This window comes from Strigops habroptila, chromosome 2 (genome assembly GCF_004027225.2).
Source record: "Strigops habroptila isolate Jane chromosome 2, bStrHab1.2.pri, whole genome shotgun sequence".
In the NCBI taxonomy this organism is placed as follows: Eukaryota; Metazoa; Chordata; class Aves; order Psittaciformes; family Psittacidae; genus Strigops; species Strigops habroptila.
This window is the reverse complement of record NC_044278.2, coordinates 94,001,224-94,028,666: the sequence shown is the minus strand read 5'-3', so window position 1 is coordinate 94,028,666 and position 27,443 is coordinate 94,001,224. Positions and strand designations below refer to the sequence as shown.

The window sequence follows — 27,443 nt, the reverse complement described above, 5'->3', positions numbered from 1 at the left end:
TTGTATAAATGATCTTTAGTTGAGTAATGGGATTTTGAAGATGAGAGACGCTTTATCTACATTTTCTTATCTTATTAGCTATGAGTTTTCCTTGTTTGTGTAAATATTCATGTTTGCTAAAACTTTTAACTAGATATGCATATGGGTTTTCTGGATCAAGGCCTAAATTGTTTAAAGATCAGTGCTTATAACGAAAGAAGTTAAAAATGCACAAGAAGGTGACACTGTTTCTTTCTAAAGAATTGAATGCTGTTGGAAACAAAAGAAGAAAATTCCTCTTAGGTAATACTGTGTAAAATGTTAACTGCCTAATTTTACCATGAACTCCAAAAAGCATTTTATATTGAAGAAAACGATTGTTCTTGGTTCGGGTGTGGGGGAGAAAATAATGTTTTTTTTTCTGACTCCTCCCTCCCTTCCCGCAGGAGGTAGCTGTGTAATATAATTTTGATTGAACAGCTTGTTCTTGAATAAATAAACTATTACCATTTAAAGATAAACATACTTTGAAAGGCTATCCTTGGTACCCTTTAGGGAAGACTAGTTTGATGTTTTATAGAAACAGCACTTAATTTCGGCAGACAAAGGGTAGAGAACACACAAATTATTTTAATCACTCTTTTTTGTAGGTAAGAACCTTTCAAACCACGTTATTACACGTGTGCCTATTCTAACTCTTCATTTGCAGGTCTGCATCCCCATCAGGTCAGCACCATTCTCCCATATCCTCCAGACATCACTCCTCTTCATCGCAGTCAGGCTCCTCTGTTCAAAGACATTCTCCTTCCCCACACCGCAAAAGAACTCCTTCTCCGTCCTATCAAAGGACAGCTTCCCCACCTGCAAGGCGATCATCTTCTCCATATCCCCCACACTCTTCCTCTTCTCCTCAGAGGAAGCGAAGTCCTTCGAGACACCGATCTCCTGGAAGAGAAAAGGGAAGACATGATCGTGATCGGACTTCACAGTCTCATGACAGGCGCCACGAAAGGCGGGATGGTATGAATAAAAAATAACACTTCAGAATAATTTTTATTTCTTTGCAAATTGCATTTTGAAACTTAATTTTCAAACTGTGGCAGTATCTGCATCTGTCCCCGTGGCTAGGGGGTGAAGAAAATATGGGCTGTATTATAGTTCCTGTGCTGGTGGTGCTGTCTTTAGGGACTGTGTTCCTGATAGGACTGCTTATGTTAGGCTCAGCTGCTCGTAAAGATCCTGTAGGCATTTGTCTAGGTGTTTCTTGTGTAGTGGCACAGTGGCGTCAGTACGTAAGTGAGCTTCTCTTGGTATCAGGCATATACTAGTGGATGAGCTGAATGACAGCAGGATACTTGTGAGTAACTACTACTCTTTTCTGGGAGATTCCTGAATGCTAATCCAGTTCTCACTGATTACTCTGTTGTCCTTTTAATTGACATTAAGTGAGGTGTGTGCAAAGAAACAGTCATTCCCTCTGGAAATCTGTAAAGCTGGTTGAGCAATTTGTGATGAGCAAACATGCTGTTTCACTCAAGAGGCAGATTTCAAAGAGTACATATGTCAGCTTTCTTTTTAGACTGGTTGTAAACTTACCTTCCTGTAGCAGTAACATTATAAGTATGTAATTAGAAAAGAAAAAGGCTTTGGCAGGGCACGGAAGTCTTAAAAGCAAGTGATCTAAATATGGCTTAAATTTCCTGAAAATACATGTGTATGGATTAAAAATGAATCTATGATTGGAGGAAAAAATGATCCTACCTTAAAAGTATTAAAGTGTTTGCTCTAATAAGTTGGAAATTTATTTTTATTATACTTACCATCTTTTGAATAGGTAAATATTTGTAAAGTACAGATTCAAATTCACAGAAGGCTCTTTAGAGCTTACTGAATGTATAGGTAAGTACCCAACATGATCTCCTACTTACATGTTAAATTTGATTTGCTGTATGTCAGAAGTATATTTTGACTATACTATTTTAATGGGTTTTGTGTGCTAAACTTTTGCTTTCATTGGGTGTATGACCTTCTTTTGTACATTTTACAGAAACTAGAGGAAAAAGGGAAAAAGAAAGAGAATCAAGAGATGATCGCGATTATGACCAGGAGCAGAGTACCTCCAGGGATCACAGAGATGACAGAGAGTCCCGTGATGGAAGAGATCGGAGGGAGACAAGAGACAACAGAGATCGGAGGGAGACAAGGGAATCCAGAGACACTCGAGACTCCAGAGATACGAGGGATTATAGCAGAGATACTAAAGATAGTCGTGATCAGAGGGACTCACGCTCTACTCGTGATTCCCATGACTACAGAGACAGAGAGAGTCGTGATGCCCATAAAAAGGATGACCAGTATCAGGAGGACTTGCGCAGCTATGGAAGATCGCATGGCAGAGAGGAGAGCTCTCGGGCCGAAACAAGGAATGACTCCAGAAGTGACTCCAGAAATGAGAGCAGAAGTGATAGAACTGGCAGAAGTCGAGGCAGAGGTCCAGAATTATCTGACAAGGGTATTGCATTATTTAAAAAATTAATAAGTGTCCCTTTAGTTGGAGATTGAATATTGACATTCATACTGCCTTGTTTGATATTTGATAAGGAATTGCTGCCAAATTGCTCATGCTTTTAAAGCTATGTTCAAGTCTATTGCCATTAAATTAGAACAGTTGCTTAAATTTATAGCACTTACATGTTCTCCATTCGTTAAAGTAGCATAACATTGGTATTCTGCCATCCCATTTTAAAACAAACCCCAACCTTTATACTACTCTAATGTTTCTGCAGCCCTATGTTTTTCCATGGGTTACAAATACAAGTAAGAGGCAGCTACAGGGAAGCTGGAGAGGGACTTTTTGCAAGGACATGTAGGGATAGAACAAGGGGGAATGGCTTTAAACTGAGAGAGTGTAAATTTAGATTAGCTATAAACAGGAAATTCTTCACTGCGAGGCTGGTGAGGCACTGGAACAGGCTGCCCAGAAAACCTGTGGCTGCCCCATCCCCAGAAGTGTTTAAGGCCAGGTTGGATGGAGCTTTGAGCACCTTGAGTGGAAGGTGTCCCTGCCTGTGGCAGGGTGTTGGGACTAGATGATCTTTAAGGTCCCTTCCAACCCAAACCATTCTATGATTTTATGTTCAGTGGAAGATTAATATGGGGCAGTATGTTTCAGAGTAGTGGGCAGCAGGTTTTTTGTGTTCTCTGAAAATCAATTGCGTGACATAGGTACTTGAAAACCATCTTTCACACCCCCACCTCTCCCTGCCCCGCCTTTTTTGATTGACCAAAAAAAAAAAAGGTTTATTGTGGCATTTTCATTAGGGAAATGCCATACAATTTTTACAGGAAGAATGATCTCTACTTTCTCTCTTTATTCTTTCCGCACCATCTATAAGCTTACATCCTACTCAGAACAAATGTGAACTGGCTTTTGGACTGTTCCATTTCTAGCTAGGAGATTTCATGCTATGACCAGGCCATGATGATTTAGAAAATCTTGATTTTGCAGTTTGAAAATAACAACTTTACAATTAAAACATGTGAAATTGGAATTGTTGGTTAAATAGAGTTTGGCACTACAATTTCTATTTCCATGAACAGTTAATTCAAGTTTATTAAAAGTTACTACTTTAGTTGGTATAAAATATCAGTGATTTTCCTTACATGTGGAAACTCATCTTTTATATTGCTACATCTATTAGGAAGTCGGGGGACTAGAGGGTCCCAGGCTGATGGTCACAGCAGTAGTGGAAACTACCATGACAGCTGGGAATCAAGGAGCAGCTACCCTGACCGGGATCGCTATGACAGTCGAGAACAAGCAAGGGATTCCTCTTTTGAAAGAAGACACGGTGAACGGGACAGGCGTGACAACAGAGAAAGAGGTATTTTCGTGTGTATTTTTACACTTAGACATGTAGTCAGATGTATATGTATGGATGTGTGTGTTTCTGGCTCCCTCCTTTCTCTTCCTTGTTCTGCCCCCACACCGCTAATTTGTAAATAACTCATTTGACACCGCACACTGACATTGATGTCAGTTAACTTCTGTCCTGTCCTTGATGTAAGTTAACTTCTGTAGTAAGATCTCTCATTGGCAGTGTATGCATGAATGCTATGGCCTTTCTCCCTCCCTATAGCTGGATTTTGGCACCTTCTGTTTTTATTCATCCAAGTGGTCTTTAAACAAACTAAACTTATTCAAGAGATTTCATTGTACAGCTTCAGTGTGATACATCTTTTCCTCTTCTTTGCCTCCACCTCCACTTCATATGCATACACGTGTAAGCTTAGAGTCATAATTGCATTTCATTACTTGTGCACCTGAAAGAGTACTGTGTCTCTAAGGAGCTGAGTACCAGCTTTCACTCACCAATTAAGAGAACAGGAAGAGTCAGGGAAATGAAGGTAGCATGGAGCTTAAGGGAGGAGCCATGAAGAATAAGTGTGAAGTTACAGTGTTGTTTTCTATCCTGACTTTTGATTTGGAAATGGTAGATATGTTCTAGCTGTTGCTTAGCTTCATTTTTACAAAGGGGTGTTTTGTAACATTGAGGGCTGCTTTTTGGCCCATTGAAGTGTATCTGTTGTGACTTGTTCTTCTGAAAGGTTCTGCTTTAGATTCTCTCGTCTTCAAGGCAGTATTTAGGCAGACCTAATCTCCAGGCTTCCTTTTTCTTGTTAGCTGAAAAATCCTCCAGTCTGAATGTGTCCTGAGGGTTAGCTTTTGCAGAGTACCTTTCATCTCTTCCACCTTCCCACCCCCAATAAATCCTAGGTATATTATAATGTAGTTTATGCCCATCGTATCCTACCAAGTTCGTAAATTATTCAGAATTAAAAAAACCCCAACAATCAACAGGAAAAAAACCTTAGAAGAAAATACATGTAATCACAAGAAAATAAATTTATAGAAGGGAAGTTGCTTTGAATGCATGGTGTTTCCCTTTGAGGAGAAAAATATAAAGAGCTGGAATGGAGATGAGATTTGTTGTTTTCTTCCTTAAAAAATTAGATCACTTTTTGTGATAGTAAATCCTCCTTAGAGTTACAATTCAAGACATAGTTTCCATAATTATGTCGTTCAGAGAAGAATTGAGATAGATTTTGGTTGCTATTTGATTCTATAATATGTAAGGAATCATTTTAGCAAGATTTTAAAATGGAAGCTTGCACATTTGGGCTGCCTTTATTCAACTAAGGCAAATATGTCGGATGTTCCGAACAACTGCTGGAGCAGCACTTCAAAAAATGAAGTCATGTGAGAAGTGCTGAGTATGCATGTTTAATTGTCTCATACACTTCCAGTATCTTGATTCATGTAAGACTTTCATGTGGATGTTTTGTCACCAAAACTGATGTAACAAATAGGAGTTACAGAACTTCTGTATAAAATCTAGCACTTAGTATGCACAATAAATCATATTATAATGTTATAGGCACCATTGAAAGAATGTGAAACCTGTTCACAGAACCAATTGCATGGATTGATGATTTAGCTTTTACAAAAATAAGCGTTGCATTCATGGCAGAAATGTCACTCAAGTTTGCTTTTAATTTTACCTGGTAACAGGGGAGCAGTAAGTCATTGTTAATTCGCTCAGAAATGAAAATTGATTAAACTGATGGAAATGCACGTTATTGATTTGGTCCTGTTCTAACTCCGCCTGCTTGCCCCTGGTGGACATTGTCTCAATTTACAGCAAAGTGCACTCCTGGCCTCAGAGTAATGGGCCGAAAAATACCAACTTATATTCATGCAGTATTTTGCCCTTTTTATAGTGCTTTTAATATATATTCTGGAAAAATAGTTTTATCGATATGTTGTAGTTCAAATGCTATTTACAGCAACATAGGAATTGTTATGAAGTGGTCAAAATTTATAGAAATATATATTAAAAAATCTGAAATGTAATTACAAAATGCAGTGAAGTCTGTGGAAAGTAAATAAACCAGGTTTCTCTCCTTCTCGATCAGTTATTTTCTATGTAAGTTTAGTTTTCTCCCTTACTCTAATCTACTTATCAATGAGAAACTCGGCTTCTAAAACTTTTAAGACTCTGCAGTGAATACATATGGAAAACTTCTAGCAGTTCTGCTTCCCCTATCTCATCTTCTCCCTTTCTTGTGGGTTTGGTTGTGTATTTCTGTGGACAGATCTTCTCTTCTGTGATGAGACAGGCCAGAATTTCTTATTTTGCAGTAACTTTTACTGTATAGTATAAACAGTGTGATTTCTTGTAAAGCCTGTGACTCTTAACAAGTTTAGGAAGTAAAATTTTCATACAGAAGTCTTAACATTGCATATCTGTGTCATTCAGAGCTTTTTAAGATCTTATACCAGATTTTGAATCATTGAGCAATGCAATAGTAATAGCTAGGCTGTGAGGTGTACACTTACCTTTTGAAGCCATTCAGAAAAATCTAGTAGAAAATAAAAATTTTGTAGTAGTTTTTGGTTAAAATAAGGAAAGCCTATTAAATATTGAAAAAATCTTTCAAAATTATTACTGCTTTTTGTCTTTTTCCCCTCCCCAGGGAGAAATTCCAAGATTCTGCAGGGAGTTACATCTCATTTAAGGAAAACCAATATCTAGATTGTCAAAACAAAAGCTGTTGGGTTTTTATTAGTGTAGTGAAGCAGTTTATGTCCCTTTAGCACTTGGTATTCAAACCTGCTTCTCTTCACAGATCAGAGAGCAAGCTCACCGGTACGGCATCAAGGACGAAGTGATGACCTTGAGCGGGATGATAGAAGAGAAGAGAGAAGGGTAGATCGGTCTGATGATAGGAGAGAGGAAAGGGCCCGGGAGAGGGAGCGAGAAAGAGAGCGGGACCGAGAGAGGGAAAGGGAAAGAGATCGGGAAAGAGAAAGGGAGAAGGAAAGAGAGTTGGAGCGAGATCGAGCTCGGGAACGGGAGAGGGAGAGAGAGCGGGACAAAGACAGGGACCGCGAGCGGGACCGAGACAGGGACCATGACAGGGAAAGGGAACGAGAGAGGGAGAGGGAGAAGGAACGAGAAAGGGAGCGGGAGGAACGAGAAAGGGAGCGGGAGCGAGAAAGAGATCGTGAGCGGGAACGAGAAAGGGACAGAGGTCGAGACAGGGATAAAGAAAGAGACCGCCAGAGAGACTGGGACGACAAAGAAAAAGGAAGGGAAGACCGCAGGGATAAGAGAGAAGATATCCGAGAAGAAAGAAGTTCAAGAGATGTCCATGAGGAAAGAAAATCCAAGTGAGTAGATCTGAATGTTACTTCAGTCTAAGACAAAAAAAGGCAGTCTTTTACTGCTGATTTCAGTATGTTAGTAAGCAAAGGAGTATCATAAGGAAGAAGATAGCCTGCTTATGCAGAGGCCCAGTCTGGAGCCGTGTCTTCCCTGCGTCTGTGTGGCACACACTGGTGATGCAAAAGTTGGTACTATGGTGATGAAATTAATCCAATGCTTTGTTAGTGCAGAATTGTGAAACTATTCAGGAGGCAGCATCGAGTCAGACAATGTCATTTTCATTTCTAAGCATACTTGCATGGCCTTGCCTTTAATAATGCAGGCATTCCTGGAAACATAATAGCAGCCTGTGGTACCTTTTGAAACCTGAAAAGTCAGGTAGCAGCTAACAAGGTCAGGGTTCATGACTGTATTTGTTAAATTTCTGTGGAACACGCATTACCCTTTGCAATACTAAATTTTCAATACCAGAAGGCTACTAGCGAAGGTGTGAACAATATCCTAACTAAATGTGTGGTGCCTCCTTTAAGTGCATAGCACTGATGCACTTTTTTCTCTTTTTTAATTTTTTTTTTTTCTCCTTTCATTTAATACAATAAAATTCTCACTGTTCTGTCAATACTAGGCAAAACAGTGTTGCCCTGAATGGTCACATTGCTTGGAAATGATGAGTAACTTTTGTGTGAGGGAATTACGGATTCCTATAAATCAGCATGGGCTCCCCCAAGCCCCAGCAAGCATCTAGGTGGGGCTTTAGCTGCCAGCTGGGGTCAATGCACTGCAAGGGTCATTGCCACAAGGAAAAAATTATCTTAATGATCTTTGATAACTTTTTGCTAAAAAGATACTTGTTTTAAGTGTTTGTGTTTTAGTTTGAGGTATCTTACAGTATGGTCAGAAAACTGATCATGCTTGCAGTTTTGGAATAACAACGTAGAAAACTACAAAACTCCTGGCATCCTTAGCTGTGTTGTCTACTATATGAGTTGCTTAGACTTCAGGGATTGTATTGATTACTCAGTGAATGAATGTTTTCTTTAAAGAATCCTGAAGTATTTTGACTGTACATGTTTCTTCTGCAGGAAGCGTCACAGAAATGAAAGCAGTCCAAGTCCTCGTCAGTCACCCAAACGTCGCCGTGAGCACTCTCCTGATAGTGATAATTACAACAGTGGAGATGATAAAAGTAAGTAGGAGTGGGCTGTCTCTGCAGCTGGATCCAGCTTACTCTCTGCTTATGGGAAATAACTTGCAATCTTAAATAGAAAAACATATCGAAAGCTTTTGTAGGTGTCCTCCTCCCCATATTTTTATGACCGTTTTTCTTCATCTGTATGTTTGTCTCTTATCTTAATTTTGTCTCTATGTGTTATGTCTGCAAGGTGATAGTGACTTCCACATCAATTGTTTAAGATGAATGGAAAAAAATGGAAAGAAGTCAGTTGCCACTGCAGCAATTGAAAAACTTTAGACATGTAACTGAAATAAGGGATTATATGTTTTAATTGACACTTTTTGTCATGCACAAGATACAAAATGTTCACATGTTCTCCTTCCTGAACAATACAATACATCCTTTTTCTTATTTTGTAGATGAAAAGCACAGACTTCTGAGCCAGGTTGTGCGGCCACAGGAATCCCGGTCACTGAGCCCCTCTCATATTTCAGAAGAGCGTCAGAGTCGCTGGAAAGAAGAAGAGCGAAAATCAGACAGAAAGGAAAGTTCCCGACGTTACGAAGAACCAGAGTTTAAAGAGAGAGTTTCTTCAACAGATAAGCAAAGAGAGCAACCAGATGCAGAAGGCTCCAGGTCCAGGGTTCAGGAAAATCTTGGACACCGTCCCTCTGAAGAAAGAGATACTTCTGATAGAATGCATGATGACAGCAAGAAGAAGTCTAAGGTACAGAAAAAGGCCACAAAGAAGAAGAAAGATGATGACAATGGTGTGGAAAGGTATGCTACTGAGTCAACCACTGAGGAAAGCCAGGTCTTTTCACCCAAGAAAGGTCAAAAAAAGAAAAATGTAGAGAGAAAGCGGAAGAGATCCAAGGGTGATTCTGAAGTTTCTGATGAAGAGATTGTTCCACATCATAAAAAGAAGAAAGGCCCAAGAACCCCCCCTGTAACAAAAGAAGAATTGGTTGAAGCACCACCTGAAAAAGCTGTGGCAGAAGTCCCCCAAAAAAGAGAAGATACAACATTTAGTGACTGGTCAGATGAAGATGTTCCTGAACGTGGTGACATTGTTGTTCCGGAAAGAAGCACTGAGGATTCCCATAGAAAAAGTCACAGGACGAGAGGAGAAAAGGTGGAAGCCCCTCATGTTACTATAGAGGATGGACCACACCGTAAACCTGTGGATCAGAAGCGTAGCAGTAGCCTTGGCAGTAATCGAAGCCATGCCTCAAGCAGACTTAGATCTCCTTCCAATGAGTCAGCTCATCGCAGTGGAGATGACCAGACCGGACGGAAGAGGATCCTGCACAGTAGCTCTAGAGACAGGGACAGGGATAGGGACAGGGAGAAGAAAAACTTAGAAATCACTGGGGAACGGAAGTCCAGAATTGATCAGTTGAAACGAGGGGAACCCAGTCGCAGCACATCTTCAGGTAACAAGATACATTTCAGTGAGACTGACCTATTGTTTTGTATAAAAGTCCAAAGACGCAAATCCCAAATCATTCTTGCATGGCTGTATGCTCTTTGCATTTCTAATCAGTGTGAAGGGAGAGGGAGGTGCTGTCTGCAATTCATAAAGCTAGAGTGAATTAAAATTCCTGCAAGTGTTACCATATTTGAAAAGCTGATCCTCAGTGGGCAGGATTATCGCTTTGTTTACACTAAAACATTCAGTCAGATTCAGTTCATGCTGTCTGGGGAATAAAGTAATTTATAGGACAGAAAAACCCCAACCTTGTAGAAGGAGAAAATGCTTGTGCTAATAGAACATTGAGGTAGTTTTATCATTTAAATAATGTTCTTAAAATCGTCATTAACATTCATTTTGATATGGAAATTCTGAAATTATGCAAAATGAGGTAGTTACCTTCCTCCTAAAGCACTTTGGCTCTCTGTTCTCCTCATGGTTACATGCCTGAAATGATTTTTCTGAATTTATCATTTGCTAGCCAAAGTATTCCTAACTTTTAGAAGATATGTTTTGAAAATGTGGGGGGTTTTTTTTGTTTTCCTTGCACACATTGAGTTGAAATGGTGTACCTTTGGTTTGGCTTCTGTCATAGTGGAAAGTGGCCACTAAAAATCTTTTGCAGGAGTGGGATAAATTTCTTATGTTTCTAAGTAAGGTTAAAGCTACAGGCAACCTGAAGGCAGTATTTATTTGAAGATGATGCTTTTGAGAAGTACATTTTTATACCTGAATCTTTAAAATGCTTTGGTCTAGTAAAATGGTATTGCATTTATGTGCTGCAGTCACCATATATATTTAAAATATTCAGATCGTCAAGATTCAAGAAGCCACAGTTCAAGAAGAAGTTCTCCTGAATCAGATCGTCAAGTCCATTCCAGATCTGGGTCCTTTGATAGCAGGGAAAGGCTTCAGGAGCGAGATCGACATGAACATGATCGAGAACGAGAGAGAGAGAGGAGAGAGGGAAGACAGAGAGACTGGGACCGAGATGTTGACAAAGACTGGCCGAGGAGCAGGGAACGGGAGAGGCTTCGAGAACGGGAGAGGGAAAGGGAGAGAGAGAAACGACGGGAGCTGGACAGAGAGAGAGAGAGACAGCTACCCGATGCTGCTGAAAGAGAGAGAGACAGAACTCTTGACATCTCCTCTCAAAAAGAATCAACAAAACACAGTGAAATGAAACTGGACAGAGATCACGAAAAGGAGTTTGATGGTATTTGTCGGGATTCAGCAGCTTCAGAGAAGGAAAGAACAGACAAAGATTTAGGACCTTTACCAGGTTTTGAAGACGGAAATGAGGCCGAAAAAGTAGAGAGTTTAGAAGGTGAGATATTCTGCGATATTACCTGGAATGACAAATATTTTATTCTTTCCTTTTTAACATAGTGCTGAACTGACCTATATTAGGAAAATTTTCTACCAAAAGGTTTGTTGGCTCCCACTTCTTTGCTGTGGAAGCAGACAGAATAAGAGAGAAATCTGATGAGCATCTTCTGTAGTGTTAGTTGTGTTTATTTGTTAATTCCTAAAGAAGTCTTGAGGCAAAGAAACATAAATGATCTGAGGTGTAATTTCACCAAGGTGTAATGTTTCTGAATAGACAGTGTGCTACAGGATAACGCCAACATTTGATTGCCTTGTTATATCATTATAAGATTTATTTCTTAGTTTGGAAGTGACAGGTAATGAGTGAAAAATAATTAGTGTTGACTTGGAACTGTTCTTTAGGATTTTTTTCTGCAGAGCCCAATTATCATAGAAATGACTGTCTGGTTAGTAGGTGAAACATACGTACGGCTTGGTACAACAGTCCAAAAATGGCTTTCCTGAGGTAATAGTATTAAATGTGGCTTCAGTTTGCTGGCACTAATGGTATTGGGGAAAGCGTGCTTAGAATTAATAATTAAATTAAGTAAGGGGCAAACAGTGACAAACTCTTGTTTTCCACATGGATTAGACAGCTTGAGATTTACAACCTGTATCAACAACATAAAAGAAGCAGGAGTCTAAATCCAGGGTAACTGGTGTCCATTACTGTTATATTCAGTAAGTTTGGGGTTTTTTGAGATTGCGGGAGTTTTCTTCTCCAAAATCTGTTGAGAGGAAAAAGGCGTTGTCAAATTTGGAATTTTTGGATGTTTGGGATGGTAAGGCCTGAAGGCCATAGACTTAGAGAGAGAAATGAATTAAGCTTTTGTCTCATATTTGCATTCTTACTAAGAATTATCTGTAGTGTTTTTGTTAATTTGGGCAGTTAAATCAAATGTTATCTGGAGAGGATGAGGAGGAATGTTTATTACTCGTTATATCTCCTACCTGATTACTTGTAAAGTGGTCATTAGGGGCAACTGGTACAGTTGAGAAGATTCCATTTAAGGAGATTGTCTGTGAAGTGGAAGCACTTGTCAAAGATGGTATTTGAAGTGGGCATGGGAAAGTCTGCTCTGTCTTGCTGCGATGGAGAGGATTCAGCAGTTTTTAAGCTAGAGGAAGGAATGGTGCAGTAAACCTGAGAGTGCAGTGTAGTAACTTCAGAAAAAAGTTGGCAAAAGCTGTTCCTGGGTATGTTATGTGGTTCCAAGAGGGCACCTGTAACTAAACAGGCTGTGGAAATTAATGGTGTTCTTAGGTCCAGCCTTTCAGCAGGCTTCTTGTAAGTGTTCTAATGTGTATCCATTGGTGTATTTTTCAGAGGTTGTCTTCTAAATACTCTGAAAATTATCATCTGTGGGAAGTTATGGTTGTCCTGGGTTCAGCTATAGCAGTCATTCTTCTCCTTCTTAGTAGCTAGTGCAGTGCTGTGTTTTTTAACTTTCAGCCTGGGAACAACGCTGATAACACTGATGTTTTTAGTTGTTGCTAAGTAATGTTTATTCCAACCAAGGACTTTCTCAGTCTCATGCTTTGCCAGGGAGGAGGGGAAGCCGGGAGGAAGCAGAGACAGGACACCTGACCCAAACTAGCCAAAGGGGTATTCCATACCACAGCACCTCATGCCCAGTATATAAAACAGGGGGAGTTACCCAGAAGGCCCAGATCACTGCTCGGATCGGGCTGGGTATCGGTCGGTTGGCAGGTGGTGAGCAATTGTATCCTCTCCCCTTGTTATTTCACAAATCATTATTATCATTGGTGGTAGCAGTAGTGGTTTTGTGTTATACCTTAGTTGCGGGACTGCTCTTATCTCAACCCGTGGGAGTTACATTCTTCCGATTCTCCTCCCCATCCCTCCGGGAGCGGGGGGAGGAAGGGGGGGAGTGAGCGAGCGGCTGTGTGGTTCTGAGTTACCAGCTGGGCTCAAACCACTACAATGGTATGTTTAGGATTTTTTTTTTTTTTCCCTTTTTTTTTTTTTTTTGGAAAATAAGTGTCTTTTATAAAATACTAAATGGCATTCCATTTAATCAAGGCATAGTATGTAGCATGCTTATGACTTTCTACAGTTTAGTGTACTTTATTGTCTTTCATTACTTTATTACTCTTGTTTACATTCCTCCTTTTAGCTGACCAGTATGTCATGGTTTTAATGCAGAATTAATATTGAAGTACATTTCTGAAAAAGAGCATTAGAGGTATAGTAATAGAATTACAATCTAGGATTTATCAAACTTTGATTTGAAATTCAATGTTGAGAAAGTAATCTTTTTTTAATCATGTATTGAGAACTTTGGATTATTATTTTTAATTGCTTCAAACAGTTTAATGGTTCATCTGTGCTGTCTAAGCACATAGTTATGGTGAGCTAATATATCTGGTAGATCAGTGTGAAGGCAGAAGATGGATCATGCAGGCAGTGGATATTTAAAATCATAAGACACAAAATGAAATCTAGTACAGATCACCTTCTTTTCCTTTTAAAAAGGAAAAAACCTTTTAGAAAATGAAACATAATTTCCAAAGCTGATGATGTTAAGGAGGTGCCTGGCATTTACTTGGACAAATTACTGTGGTTTATTGTCTGACAAAATGTGTGAAGATGTAATTACTAAATTATTTTAATGTCTTAAACCTTAATGTGTTTGCTGTAGCAGTGGGCTTAAATAATGCCCAAGATGCTATATGCTTCCTCGAAAGTGCAGCCAGGTGGTCTGAGTAGTTAATTTATGCTCTGCTAGCATGTCTTTTACTGGCTTTTTTCATGCTGATTTTTAGGTGAGTTGAGGTGATACTCTTTTTTAATTTTTCTGTGGCTTTTACAAAGGCAGGCAACAACAACAACAAAAAAATAAAGGGGCAAGTTAAAACAGAGGCAGTTTTCCCTCTGGCTAAGGGACCTGGAAGATGCTGGAATAGTCCTTCACAGGGGAGGAACCCTGTAAATTCTGTCTAGTTTGTATAGCACAACTCATGGCAATTACTGCAGTGGGGAACCCTAAGAAAGCCTGAGTTTAAGTCAGTAAGGTTTCTGAATGCTTGAATCAAGTTTTTCAGTCTTGGAGGTGAGAGAATAGCTTCAGATATTCCTTTCATAACCTGAATAACTTTGTTTGAGTGTCTTGTGTTTACAGGTTTTAAGGAACATTTTTACACATACAGCACAGGTATTTGTATATGCATAGAGTATGCGAATGGCTAGGAGTGTAACAACAATGAAGAAGTTTGGTATGGCTTTCTAAAAACTTCTTGTGACAAAGAATCTACAACTGTAAATAATTGCTTCATTCAGGATACCTTGCACCTTCTCATTTTGAGGGTTTGTTACTTTCGTAGAGCCTTTGGACTGAATTCTGAGTTTGGGTTCATGTGCAAAGGTATCTGAAAGACTTCGTGGTGCTAACTTAGATGTGTATTATTAACTACAGATTAGATATCAGATAATCAACGTATGCTTTTTCTGAATATGTCCTTCTCTGTGCAGTTTGACTAATATTGCACCAAAAAAAATATGACTGTGATATGTAAAATTCAAACTGCTGCATTGTATATGGGAGAAATAACTTCACTGTTTCTATGAGTTAATACCTCTTTCTATGTTGAATATACTGATAGTTTAGTTTGCTAAACCTCTGTTTTCAGGCTGCTTAAAACATGTTTAGAAAACAAGAGTGATTGCTTTAAAGCAGCAGTATGTATCTGTCTCTGCAGGAGGAGAAGATGAAACGAAGATTGATGATGTACAGTCACTGGGGTCTGGTGCTGGGGAATATGAGCCAATCAGTGATGATGAACTGGATGAAATTCTGGCAGGTGATGCTGAAAAGCGGGAAGATCAACAGGAGGATGAGAAGATGCCTGGTAAAAGTATAGCAAAACCCCTTTTTGTTATTTGAATATAAAGATTAAATCCATTTGCATATAATGCAGTTGTGATATTGACTGTATTTCTAAATTAGGATTGCAGTTTGTATGCTCTGTAGCATTTCTTTGTCCTGTAACAGGCAGGTAAGCCTGCAAAACATAGCAGTAAGCAGAAAGTACAAGGAGCTGTATTGAGAAGTAATATTTATCTTGGTTTATACAGCTAGAAGGGTAAGCTTTTTGGTTTTATAGAGATGTTTTCATTTATCCCATTTGTTTTGACCATTATTAGGAACTGATATTTTTATGAATGGATTTTATCTGTGCTTGAATTCTTCCCAAATGCACTGGGAAGCATGTAGTCTTCTACTTGTCTTGAGTTCAGTTGGGTCATCTGTGCTGTATCATTGGTGTTTGTATTTTCTATGATAAACATACTAGAAAAACAGTTATATGGTTATTCAATAAATAGTATAGCTCTCCTTTGGAAAAAAATATCCATCATCCAGAGTTGAAACATTAGCTTTTGAAGCATTTAATTTGGATTTGTCATAGCATGTTTAGTTGTACTGTGACTTTTGTGAACAAGTAAGTGATGTATCCAGATCTGCTAGCTAAGCAGGGTCTGAGCAGCCTTCCACAAAGGGTTTGCAGTAAGAATGAAGCAGAATATTAGGGGTGGGATTTTTTTTTTTGATCCAAGAAGCTTTATATTTGTATGCTCTTCTACCAATCTAAGTAGTTTTGACACTTGTACCTGAAATGTCGAAGGATCTGGCTTTGAGAACTGCAGAACAATGTTCATCTGATATGCTTTGCTTTTAGGAAAAAAGGCTCTACAATGCATGTGAAATTAATCAACTGTGATAAGGGATGATGATGTGATAACTCTGTCAATGTTTTTGCAGATCCTGTGGATGTTATAGATGTAGATTGGTCCAGTCTTATGCCAAAGCAGCCAAAAGAACCACGTGAACCAGGGGCTGCGCTCTTAAAATTCACACCAGGTGCTGTTATGTTGAGAGTTGGCATTTCCAAACGACTGGCAGGACCAGAACTCTTCACCAAAATTAAAGAAACTTGCCAGAGAGCATTAGAAAAACCTAAAGGTAATTGTTTTTGCATGGATTAAACAGCCTTTTGTACTTAGTGAAAATCCTTGTGAAATGGGCATTAGTTCATTATTTGAGGTTTCAAGATCATAGAAAACGTATAATGAGTATTGTGTGAAAATTACAGGAACATAATACCACTGCGTGTCAATCAAATTAGTGTTTTAATTCCAGCGATGGTGAGGAGATCTTGAATAACAGCCTAAACAGTTTTTTATCTTAATGGAATATTATTTTTTGAGACCATTCATGCTTTCCAAGCGTGAAGCGTCAGCAGTTTTTTGGAGAGCTAAATATCTTCCACAGTGAATTAGCAGTAATCTTGCAAGAAAGAACAAGATTTCCTATTTTCTCTGAAGATCCTTTACATGTCCTCTTATTTTCCTTTTGAGGATTCTCTCCAGAATGCATAGAAAGGAGTTTTTGGGTCAGCTAAGTGAAATTCATATATTATGTTTCTGCTAGAAGTGGGAAATTCAATAATGCACAGGTCTGGCATGCGGACAAAGTGTATGGCACAAGACATACATGATAGATGGGATGGGCATGAACTTAGTAGTGCTGTTTACTGCAATTCTGTAGTGTAAGGAGGAGAGAGAATACTGGTTTTTCTCTTTTGCCGTCCCAGGAACCAGCTAGGCTTTTTGCAACAACTTGCATGGTAGAATTGTTTTTATAGGATTATGAAACCTTTGCTTTTTGTAAGATCTCTGTGCAAATTATTCCAGGATCTAAAATACGATAAAGTTATGACTTTATATAGGCCCCTGTTCTTAGGGAGTAGCATATTTTTCTGATTACTTTTTTTTTTAAATTCTAGTTCTTAATTTGGAACAATACTTTTTAATTCTTTGCCACATTATTATTTATGCAGTTGTCTCGTTCACCTCACAGTTTCAGATAAGTAGAGAGGAAAAAAAAACCCAACCCTTGCTTCTCCCAGCACTGTTAATCTCCATGAATGTCACTGCTTGCTTAAGCCATTTAAATTGTGTAACTAGTAATTGTGGGCTGTTGCTACAAACATTTTTAATGCATCATAGATAGTATAATTTGAGGTGCATACTTGCTATTAGTAAGTACTGTAAATGTCCTACTGAAATATTTGCAGTTCTTTTTATGTAGTATCAGCTTTCTTCTAGTTAAAAAAAAAATAAAATAATAAATCTCAGCTCTTATGCTTAAGAATAGTGTTAATAGGAGGCTCTCCAGCGCTGCCTCTGAGCTGTCTTAAATGTACTCAGATTCAGCTGGACTTTGCTCTGGAGAGGAAGGGGGATTGAAGTGCCTCCATTGGTTTCCCTTGGGTGTGTGTGCAGTCTCTCACACATCAAAGTTGATACATGTGGAACTGCCAGTAGGCTTTCAAGTGCAGGCATTTCCTCTGAAATCTGCTGGTTGAAGGTTCCCTTCTATAGTGATTACACAGCCACAGCGCGTATATTCTAAACAAAGGCACAAATATGGTGCCTCGAAAAGTGAATGAATTTGAGCTAGGTATTTAGTGCGCGTTACAGTGGAAATAGAGTGTTTTCACTTTGGATTGGTGGTATAATTTGTTTCCCTGTTTTACTCTTGAGTTTGGTGGTCCCTTCATTGTTCTTATTGTGGATACAAAGTTTCTGGTAGTAGACTAAAATGCAGAAAAAAGGGAAGTGATAGCTTTGTAATTATTTTTCTTTGGAAACAAAAATCTGTAGTATGTGGTGGAGTTGAGATTTGTAGCTGACTTATCCTCTGTTATATGCAATTGTTTCCTTTAAGGGTATGGATGTGCTTACTTGCCAGATACGCTTAGCATCTGGCACTATGCACTCTGCAAGCTGTCCGTGTTACCTCTGAAGTGGCCTTTTTGTGTCTTGTCACTTATTTGTGGTGTTAATTGTCCATTGAGGTTGCCTGGATGACTTCAGTGCAATTCTCTTTACCCTGCCCTTGATTTCCTGAAACTGTTTTGTTTCTTTTCACCTTGTCTAAAAACTAGTATTACTCAGCTTCATCCAAATTCTCCAAGTGGTTTAAAAATGCATCTTTATTGTCTTCCGTGTGCATACTGCCAAACAATTTTTGCTTTTAGCTGCTTTATGTTGCCCAGGTTTGATGGCGACTCTAGTGAGGTATTACATTCTCTGATAAACACCCAATGTTTTACTATATAGTGGTGGCTGGATTGGACTCAGCTGCATACCCTACCATTTTTAATTTGGTTTTTTTTTTTTCAATTATACTATAATCTTCGTATTTATTGTAAAAGGGTTATAAATCAATAAGCTGCAGCCCAGCCATGTACAGCGTTTTTTGTCTTTGTCTGCATTTCATAGAAACAGACCAGTTGCAGAACAAGATTCACCTCAGGATCCATCTTTTGTTAAAGTCATTAAAGTCTTCTAGCTGCACGCTGTTTCTTCTGATAAATGTATCAAAGGACTAGTCCTGCCACTTTGAGTACTGTTAACAAATGCTTTAGGGGAGCCGGTAGGAGGGGGTAGCTCATTAGCATCTCTTGACTTGTTCTCCAGGTTCATGTAGCATCTACAAAAGAATTATTCTGCATAGGAGTATTTCATTTCTGCATAGCCATACAAAAGCCCTGTGTGAACACTACTATGGTTATCTGATGTCTTGCAGAGAATGGAAACTTAGACCACTTTCTGATTAATGCTACTAGCAAACTCCTTTTGTCACACGTGTCTGACCATAAATGATATCCCCTCATCTGTCCCAGAGCTGTCACTTGATTTTTAGGCCTCTCAGTGATTGCTGTCTCAACATTGATTTCTAGTGCTTGAAGCTACATACAAGCATACCTGTCCTTCCCTTTTAAACAGTTTAGGATTTACTCAGGTTATATATAAACTCCATTATCCTTTTTTTTCCAAACCTTGATATGATTTAGAAGGCAGGAATGCAAATAGTAAAACTTTGAGGAGTTTCATATTACTGGATATTGGTATTCAGAGGTACCATGTATACGTTGATCTCTGCAAATATCAATTCTTTCTAGATGCAGAAAACCTTTTTGAACATGAACTGGGGGCCTTGAACATGGCTGCACTTCTACGGAAAGAAGAGAGAGCTGGTCTTCTCAGTAATCTGGGCCCTTGTTGTAAAGCACTGTGCTTCCGAAGGGATTCTGCAATTCGTAAGCAGCTAATGAAGAATGAAAAGGCAAGTGCTTCATTTCCAGTGCTTGGTCAAAACATGGAAACACAGATTCCATTCTGCAGAGCATTTCTCTAGGGAAGATAATTTTTGTATTTGTTGTTCTGAAGTAGACCTGGTCCTTTAAATAATGGAGAACAGACTTTTATTTAAAGAGGTTGTAGGGTGTTTATTTTTTACTGAACATGAGAATTTAATTTAAGATTGAGACTAGACATGGGTGCTGTTTGTCATTTGTGGGTGTAAATTCTGGAGATACATTTTCTATATTTAGAAATACGTTATAAAAATCATTTACTAAAATACAATTTTGGAGACAATTGTTGAGTAATTCTGCTTGAGATTCCATGTATTGTTATAAGAATTATAGGATTCTGCTCTTCCAAGTCAAAATTGAAAGAAAAAATACTTTAGGTGTTTTTGCACTACAGTAGATTTTATGATCTTGCATGCTAATAGAAAAACCATTAATTCTCAAAGTCTTTTCTAGTGAATACGTATGATTAAGCATCTAATTATTGAGAGTACTTGAGGTTAATTTCTCAGCTTGCATGTTAAAAGCCACAGTTTTCAGTTCTTTTTTATTTTTCATTTTTAATTTCAACAGGGCGCAACTAAACAAACTTACACAAATTCTGCAGCAATGGACAGTGACTTGTTACGGATGAGTCTACGGTTATTCAAACGAAAGACTGTGTGCCAAGTCCCTGGGCAGGAAAAGACCGAAGATAGTAAAATTCCACAACCAGCTCTCCAGCAAGAAGTGTGTGTGTCTTGAGCGAATAACCGTGGTGGCACTTTCAAGTTGATTTCCCACTATCAGTGTTGGTACTGATGTTTAGAACCAGTTGGTTGGAAAGCAGCTGTAGAAGATGGAAGAAAATACTCTGTATGTACACAGATAAGAATTATTGGGTTTGGATGTGAATAAAAGGGGTAAAAAATAAACACTTCTGTGTGAAGTTCTCTGCAAGTTTTATAATATTGAATCTTACACTGTAACATAAACCTGTTTTATGGTGCATCAAGTGTAATAATGTGAAGATGTCTGGTTTTAGCAGTTTATAACACCACCTGATATTAAACTGAAGAAAACTGTTTGCATATCTCTTTCTTCATTATGAATGGGTTTTTCCACCACCACCCTGGTTCCTCAATGCATATATGGAATTTCTTAAATAGCTTGCTTCCTGGGAGTCTACTTCCACTTTCCAAATCTCTTTCTTATCACAGCAGCCTGTGGTGTGGATCTGGATTTTGACAAAACTCTATCTCTTTTCCATCTTTAGTTTAATTTCTGCTGATTTCTGGACACAAAAATCTTGTCACTTAAAGCTCCCCTTTTTGATGAAGGGAAGTAAAAAAAACTTCCAGGAAGTGATTTATGACCAGTTTTAGATGCCTTTAGATGTATTTATGAAACTAACAGCATTTTGGAAATGCCTGCTGCTTACAGAGGAAGCCTAGTGCATCTATTTTACATACTATTAAGTATCAGGGCAGATTGATCCCACGCAGCAACCTGAGGGTATTTCACACTTGATGAGTTCCAGGAGTTTTTGGATGTGAAGGCAGTGAGCAGGGATGGTTTGCTGGTGTTAGAGATTTCAGGGGCCTGATGAGAGATTTGTCAAGCCTGGGCTCAATTTTGTAAGAATTGTTTTCAGTTTAAGAAGTTAATATGTTCTGTGCGATCTTTGGATTATACCAGTAAGGTATAATCCACGTATTAGTATATAAATGTACTAATTAAATATATTATATATTTATGTAGTCTGTGGAGGCTTCCATGTGAAACTCAGTCTTCTAAAACTTCAGACTAAGTCTCTGTAAACACCCCTCTGCTTTTCCTGGGTTTAAACCTGAACTGTTGCTTCGAATTCTGCTCATAGAGGGTGGGAAAGAAGTGCCTCATTTAACCATCATACTGGCTTGCTGCAAAGCAGCTTGTTTTCATTGTTCTCATTCAGGTTGAAAATTAAGTTATGAACCAGAAAAATTTTTGACAGTTAGTTTCTTACCCTTTTTCTCTGCTTGAAGCCAGCACACTGAGGTGGGATGTTAACGGTGCAGTTTAACAGCAGGCCAGTCTCTTCTCTCTTGTGATTACTGAAAGTTGTATTGGCTTCAAGCAAAGACCTAAATATGAATAGCAGTTCAAATACAAAGATTTTTTGCTATAATGCTTTCCTATGACAACTAGTACATAACTGTCAGTAAAACATTCTTATGCTACATTTAAAGAAGTGATGTTAAGGAAAATATGTGGGGGTTTTATTTATATTTTTGGAAGTGCCCCTGCACCAGCGTATATGTACTTGTATCAAATAGAAATGACATGAGAAATTTCTATCATTTGTTTGATTCTTATCAAACTACCTGATCCAGGCAAAATTTTATCTTAAGTTTTTCACTTGTTGAACATTTTAAAGGGCTTAGTGAGTATTATTTTTACTGTCATTGGTGATTTTATATATGCCTATAAAAAAATAGTGTCTTAAACACACTAGTGCTTTAACCTGAGTAAAAGTTAACAAACCTGTTCTATCCAGCATTTAAATGCATTCTTACCTATTTTATAGCTACAATAACACTGCCTTTAAGCTGAAAGTATTAGATCATTGCTTCCAATTATAATAAAGCTCATTTTAATCTCTTTCTCTAAAAGACATAAAAATGTTTGATAGCTAGAAACAGCCTGTCAAAGACTGCTGTACACAACATAGATTCACTGTGCGCCATTTAATTACACTGTGCTTGCTTTAAATACTCTTCCTGTAAAACAGTCAAGGTGTATATATGCACTTAGTTTGCAAAAGAATATTTCACACCACTCTAGAAAATGCAAAATAAGCAGGCTTGATGGGCTACTATGACTATCTTGTGAAGTGATAGCATCCCACTGAAGGTCAAAGCCAGTGCTGACCTGTACCATCATTTGTTGGAATTAGACAAAAAAGATGCTGAAATTGCCTCTTACACACCTTTGTTTTGATTCAGGAGTACATTACAGCACTGGCAGAAAACACGCCTTTTCCTGTGGGAAGCACTAAGATTTTTTTACCAAGCAATTGCCCTCTCAGCTGGTAGGAATTACTGCACAGGTAGAGTCCAGCAAGTGCGAAATTCCTGTGTATGAGTATTTTGGTCTCTGTCATTGTAACAGAAAGCAGTGTTCAGTTTTCAGGCAATGTAAGTTACAGAACTGTCATCAGGTAATTTTACAATAAGAACCAGAGATTTGCCCTCATTGCAGTTTTAGAAAAAGATGTGAAACTTGTCTGAATCGGAGAACTTGCTGTAGGACCTTCGGTCCCTTTCCCTGTGTTGGTCATCGCTTTTCAGATAGGGTCTGCCTGCCCTGTTAGCCTCTTCCCTCTCTTCCTTTCTCTCCATTTCTCTCCTCCTAGCTTGATTTTGTGTTGAAAAGAGTAGATGAAAGAATTTTAGACCAGTTCTCATTTTGCAAGGCTTCAGCAGGGCACATAGGAGCTGGTAATGATTCAGGCAGGGGTGTGCAGACAGGGCTGAATGTGTGCCTCAGATGCCCTTGTGTGCTCTATCTCCAAGTCTGAAAATGCGGAGAAGCATCTATCCCTCCTCGGTTTCTGCTTTTTAAGCTGTGGCAGCAACTTGAAAGTAGTCCCTGTACCAAAGTAGAGATGACAGCCCTTTCTGCTGCTAAGCTCACGCTGTGCCTAGTTAGATGATAAATTAGTTTTAAGCATCCCCGATGTGCAGGCTGGAACATGGAGCTGCAGAAGAACAAGCTGCCACGTGTGCTAGTAAGATGAGGCAGGCCTTCACCCAGGTGGAATGCTGTGCCCAGCTCTTGCAGCCATAACAGATTCACAGATGGAACAGATTTTTACAGCTTTAAGACACAAATGGAACTATGACCTGTATCTTGGGATATTGTCGTGTTCATTATCACAAATAGTGCTTTGAGGCTATTGCTGCTTCAGCTAGTGGAGCGAGATACAGATTTTGACGGGCCATCTGCACAGTGTACTCATAAGACAGAGTTTAGACAATTTTACTAAATTAAGGCTGTTTGAATTGCCTTGACGCAGTTATGTTCTCCCGTTTCTGCCGTAGGGATGCCCTTCAGCAGAGAGTGGGCTGGCTGGAGCTGCTCTGCCCATACAAGGCAGGGCACAAGACGCGTGTTTGATTCAAGCAGTTGCTACCAGCTTAAAGAGTTCAGGAACCTCCCTTGTTCTGCACTAACAGTAAAAGTCTGCTTTTGAAAGGATGTTTGTACAAGAAGTTGTTTCTACTGTACAGGTCTTCACCTTCATGCTAAGGGGAAGCCCAAAGAGATAGTGCTAAATGCTTGTTCTTAATACACATATTGTATAATAGGTAAGGTTTTGTGGGCTGTGTGGGTGTCCAAGGGTTTTTGGATGCAATTTCAGGAGACCGCTTAAGAATGACAAAGGTACTGTTGAAAATAAAAAGCTCTAAATGAAGCCCTAAACATGGAAGTAAAGTGATGTGACTGAGCATCAAGATGCAAGGGATTTCCTAAACCAAACTGACATCCTAAGACTTGAAATTTGTCCCATCAAAATCAATAAAGGAGTCCAAACACATGGAAGACGCAGGTGCTAAAATAGCATTCAAAACCCAAATAACTACAATTCTTTTGAAGAAGACAGTGTTTTTATAATGAACAGCCAGTATCATTGCCTCTGCCCTATCAGTAGGGATCAATAGATGAAAGAAGGAAGATAAGTCTATTCTGGGAAAGTTTAATTTCTTGGTATCAGCTTTCACTGCCAGGGATGCACCTACCATAGACTTGCTTTTTTCCCTGGTAACAAAGTTGAGGTATTATCTTTAAAGACTGAAGTGTCAGAAGACATGCTGGAATGAACTGCTGTGGCACAAAGCAATGTGCTGCCAGATTTTAAGTGTATGTTCCCATGTGCAAGGGTTGTGTTGGTTGCAAGCATGCAGTTCCTAAAGAGAGGGATGATTGAAGTGACAGGTATTGGATGGGGATTTAAAGAAAGCTTGCAGCTTTGTGGAGGGTGGAAATGCTCTTTCTTGTCTACTGAATGATTAAATTTGTTGTTTGAACATACGTGTATGAGAAGTGCTTAGGGCACTGTGTGGAAAATACTGGAGGAAGGGTGTAGTAGAAATGGGACAGAATTAAGTAGCATAGGTTGTAAATGTCAGCCTGGGCATGTGACTTCACACTTCATCCCTGGCAGTGTTCAAGGCCAGGTCGGATGGGGCTTTGAGCAACCTGGTCTAGTGGAAGGTGTCCCTGCCCATGGCAGGTGGTTGTAACTAGATCATCTTAAGGTCCGTTCCAACCCAAACCGTTCTGTGATTGTATGAGCCAGGAGCTTGCTCATTAGAGTGATGGAAACAGAAGGATCTGGAGGTTCTAACTGAGGACACAGTGAAACAGCTCTGGAAACAGGCAGTGTAGCCCTAACATGGGTCTAGACATGTGTTTCCACCAGGGAGAGGAGCATTTTTACTACTTGCTGTAGGACCTGCACATTCTCACCTGGTCTGCTCCCCTATGCTTGCTTAAGTTGGATTCAAGCTACAGACATAGGGACCCTTGTGAAAGTGAGGAGAAGCATGGAGCATAAATGCTGTCTCCTGAAAAGCTGGGAAAGTGAGAAATGGGGAGGTAAAACTAAAGGTCAGCAAAAGAACAGGTGAGCCTAAGCTGCCTATATGTACCTTTAAGATGGATACTGGAAGCCCCCTGAGGACCTGAAAACGTGCACACAAGGTTTACCTTCACTTCGAGTTGCAAAGGTGCTTTATGTCAGTATGAAACCTTCAGTTGCCTCTATCTCAGACATCATTACTGTGCCTGTGTCTTGCATGCTCACAGAAAATGTGTTAGTGAGAGCTTTCAGGGGATTTTCGAATCATCTCGCGCAAGGTTACTAGAAAAAATTAAGCTGTACCAAGTGAAGGATAAGGAAATGACATGAATTAAAAATTAACTGGGTAAGAGAAGGTAAAGCAGAGGATTAAATGATCACGTCTCATCACAAACAGCTCAGACTGGGTGACCTCCCTGTACATTTGTGATTTAGGAAGCATTTGACTGAGAAGGAAGATGAGAAAATTTTCAAATCACAGTTAAAACGAGAGAAACACGCAAGGACATGCATTTGCTCCCATGTGGCCCATTCATTCAGCTCATTTAAAGTCCTGCCAGTCAGCATCAAGATGTCCAAATTGGCTGTATTGGGTTTGCATGGTAAGGTTTTGGTAGTGAGGGGCTGGAGAGGTGTCGTCTGTGAGAATCTGCTAGAAGCTTCCCCCATATCTGACAGAGCCAATGCCAGCTGGCTCCAAGGGTGATGCACCACGGGCCAAGGCTGAGCTCATCAGCAATGGTGATAGTACCTCTGGGATAACGTATTGAAGAAGGGGGGAAAACCCTGTGCAACAGCAATTGCAGCTGGAGAGAGGAGTGAGAATGTGTGGTGTGAGAGAAACATCCTGCAGACACCAAGGTGTGCAATTAAGTTAGTACCAGTGCCAGAAGGGAAACTGAAGTTCATGGCAAACTTCAATCTCATGTATAAATGATATGTGTGAAGCCACAAATAGAAGAATACATGGAAAAGATGATGTATGCAAAGGTAGAAACTATGCTGTGAGTAGGCTCCTAATTCAAGAAAGGTTATTGCAAAATAGGCGAAAACTCAGGGAAGGCACAGAAGGTATTGTGTCAGAGTTATTAAACTTCTTGGGACCATGTCCTTAGAAAGGAAAGGAGTAATAGTAGGTATGATTTAAACATACGAAACAGGAGTAATAGTTGGTATGACTAAAGTATATGAAACAGTGGCCTAGAAGGAAGATGAAATATACTTTTTTCCTGCTGCTTATGACAGAGTCCGGTTGTAATTCAGTAAAATTAAAGAGCGACAGAATTTAATAATAAAACTGAAATTTTTACTTTTCCTCACAGTTAGGCTGAGAGTTCAAGCTGCAGGACATTGCAGAAGCTAAAATTTAGCAAGATTTCCAAAAGAACTGAGTATGCTGCAAGTATATACAGTTGTTCCTGGGAGGTAAGCTGAGGCTGTGTCTATAAGAGCTTATATTATATGAATTTACATGCAATGGGGAAGGCTCTCAGGCATTGCGAGCTCCTGGTACCCAGCAGTTTGTTTCTGTGTGAGGAAGCTGTCCCAGCTCCTGCAATAGGATGGCTGCCTGTTGGGAAAAGCCCCTGACCCAGCTACCAGGTAACGCAGGCATTTGCATGGAGAAAATTCAGGTTGGGACAGGCCAGATTCAGTCACGCAGTCGTTCAAACTCAGACAATCATATTCCTCTGCTTGGGAACCATCCTGGGCATGTTCGAATCTTTCAGGATGTCATATGTGTGGGCTTAAACTGCTCACCTCTTGGAGACAGTGATACTTCCCAAGAATCCTATGCCAGCATATGTCTTAACTCTGGTTGAATTAGGAGAACCTATTTGATAGCTTTTGAGTTTTCTTTTGAGGTGTCTGGATAGGACCACCATAAGAGAGAGATTAATTGACAGATAAATGGACTGTGGCGTTTTTCCTGCACAATCTCAGTTGTTTGTGGTTCCCTTTTTTTTTCTTTATGCAAAAGGTTTTCTTGCCAGCTTATACAAAAGCAAGTTGCCCAAATAATAAATGCACTGTTAAATTCACACTTAGCAGCAACTATTCTGTTCTGCACTTCCCCTAAGCAGTGGTACCCCCTCTTTGCAAATCTCATCTGATGCATGTACTGTCAAAACATAAATAGGCAACTGTGACTTCTCCGCTGCCTGCTCTGGAATGATAGCATAATCTATTTGCTGTATTCATCCCTTTCATTTCCATTTTTATTGCCATAATCTAACCCACTTTTTTTTTCTTTCTTTCTTGGTGCACAAATTATGAAGATGGCCTCGCCTATTCATCAGCAGACTCTAAAGCATGTGTGGTGTGTGATGCATGATTCTATCTTGTTGTTTGATCTAGTTAATGCCACGTTCATAACTATACATAAAAAATGTGGAGTGCTGTCTGATGACAGCTTAGTGTAAATCACTGGCC

At 39.3% G+C, this 27,443-nt stretch overlaps 1 protein-coding gene across 3 annotated transcripts in view; it reads left to right on the top strand.

Moving 5' to 3' along the window:
* Nucleotides 1–20,471, top strand: part of ZC3H13 (zinc finger CCCH-type containing 13) — a 47,465-nt gene extending 26,994 nt beyond the window's left edge. For 2 of the 3 annotated variants that reach the window (XM_030475597.1, XM_030475598.1), the window contains exons 10-20: nt 689–999; nt 2,027–2,491; nt 3,681–3,863; nt 6,670–7,213; nt 8,291–8,394; nt 8,802–9,818; nt 10,668–11,183; nt 14,945–15,100; nt 16,006–16,206; nt 19,214–19,377; nt 19,979–20,471. In XM_030475597.1, coding sequence (XP_030331457.1) covers nt 689–999; nt 2,027–2,491; nt 3,681–3,863; nt 6,670–7,213; nt 8,291–8,394; nt 8,802–9,818; nt 10,668–11,183; nt 14,945–15,100; nt 16,006–16,206; nt 19,214–19,377; nt 19,979–20,149 — 3,832 coding nt within the window. In that variant the 3' untranslated portion in view covers nt 20,150–20,471. The remainder of the gene's footprint in view (nt 1–688; nt 1,000–2,026; nt 2,492–3,680; nt 3,864–6,669; nt 7,214–8,290; nt 8,395–8,801; nt 9,819–10,667; nt 11,184–14,944; nt 15,101–16,005; nt 16,207–19,213; nt 19,378–19,978) is intronic. The other variant, XM_030475599.1, reaches the window with a different exon arrangement.
* Nucleotides 20,472–27,443: the final 6,972 nt, after the last annotated feature.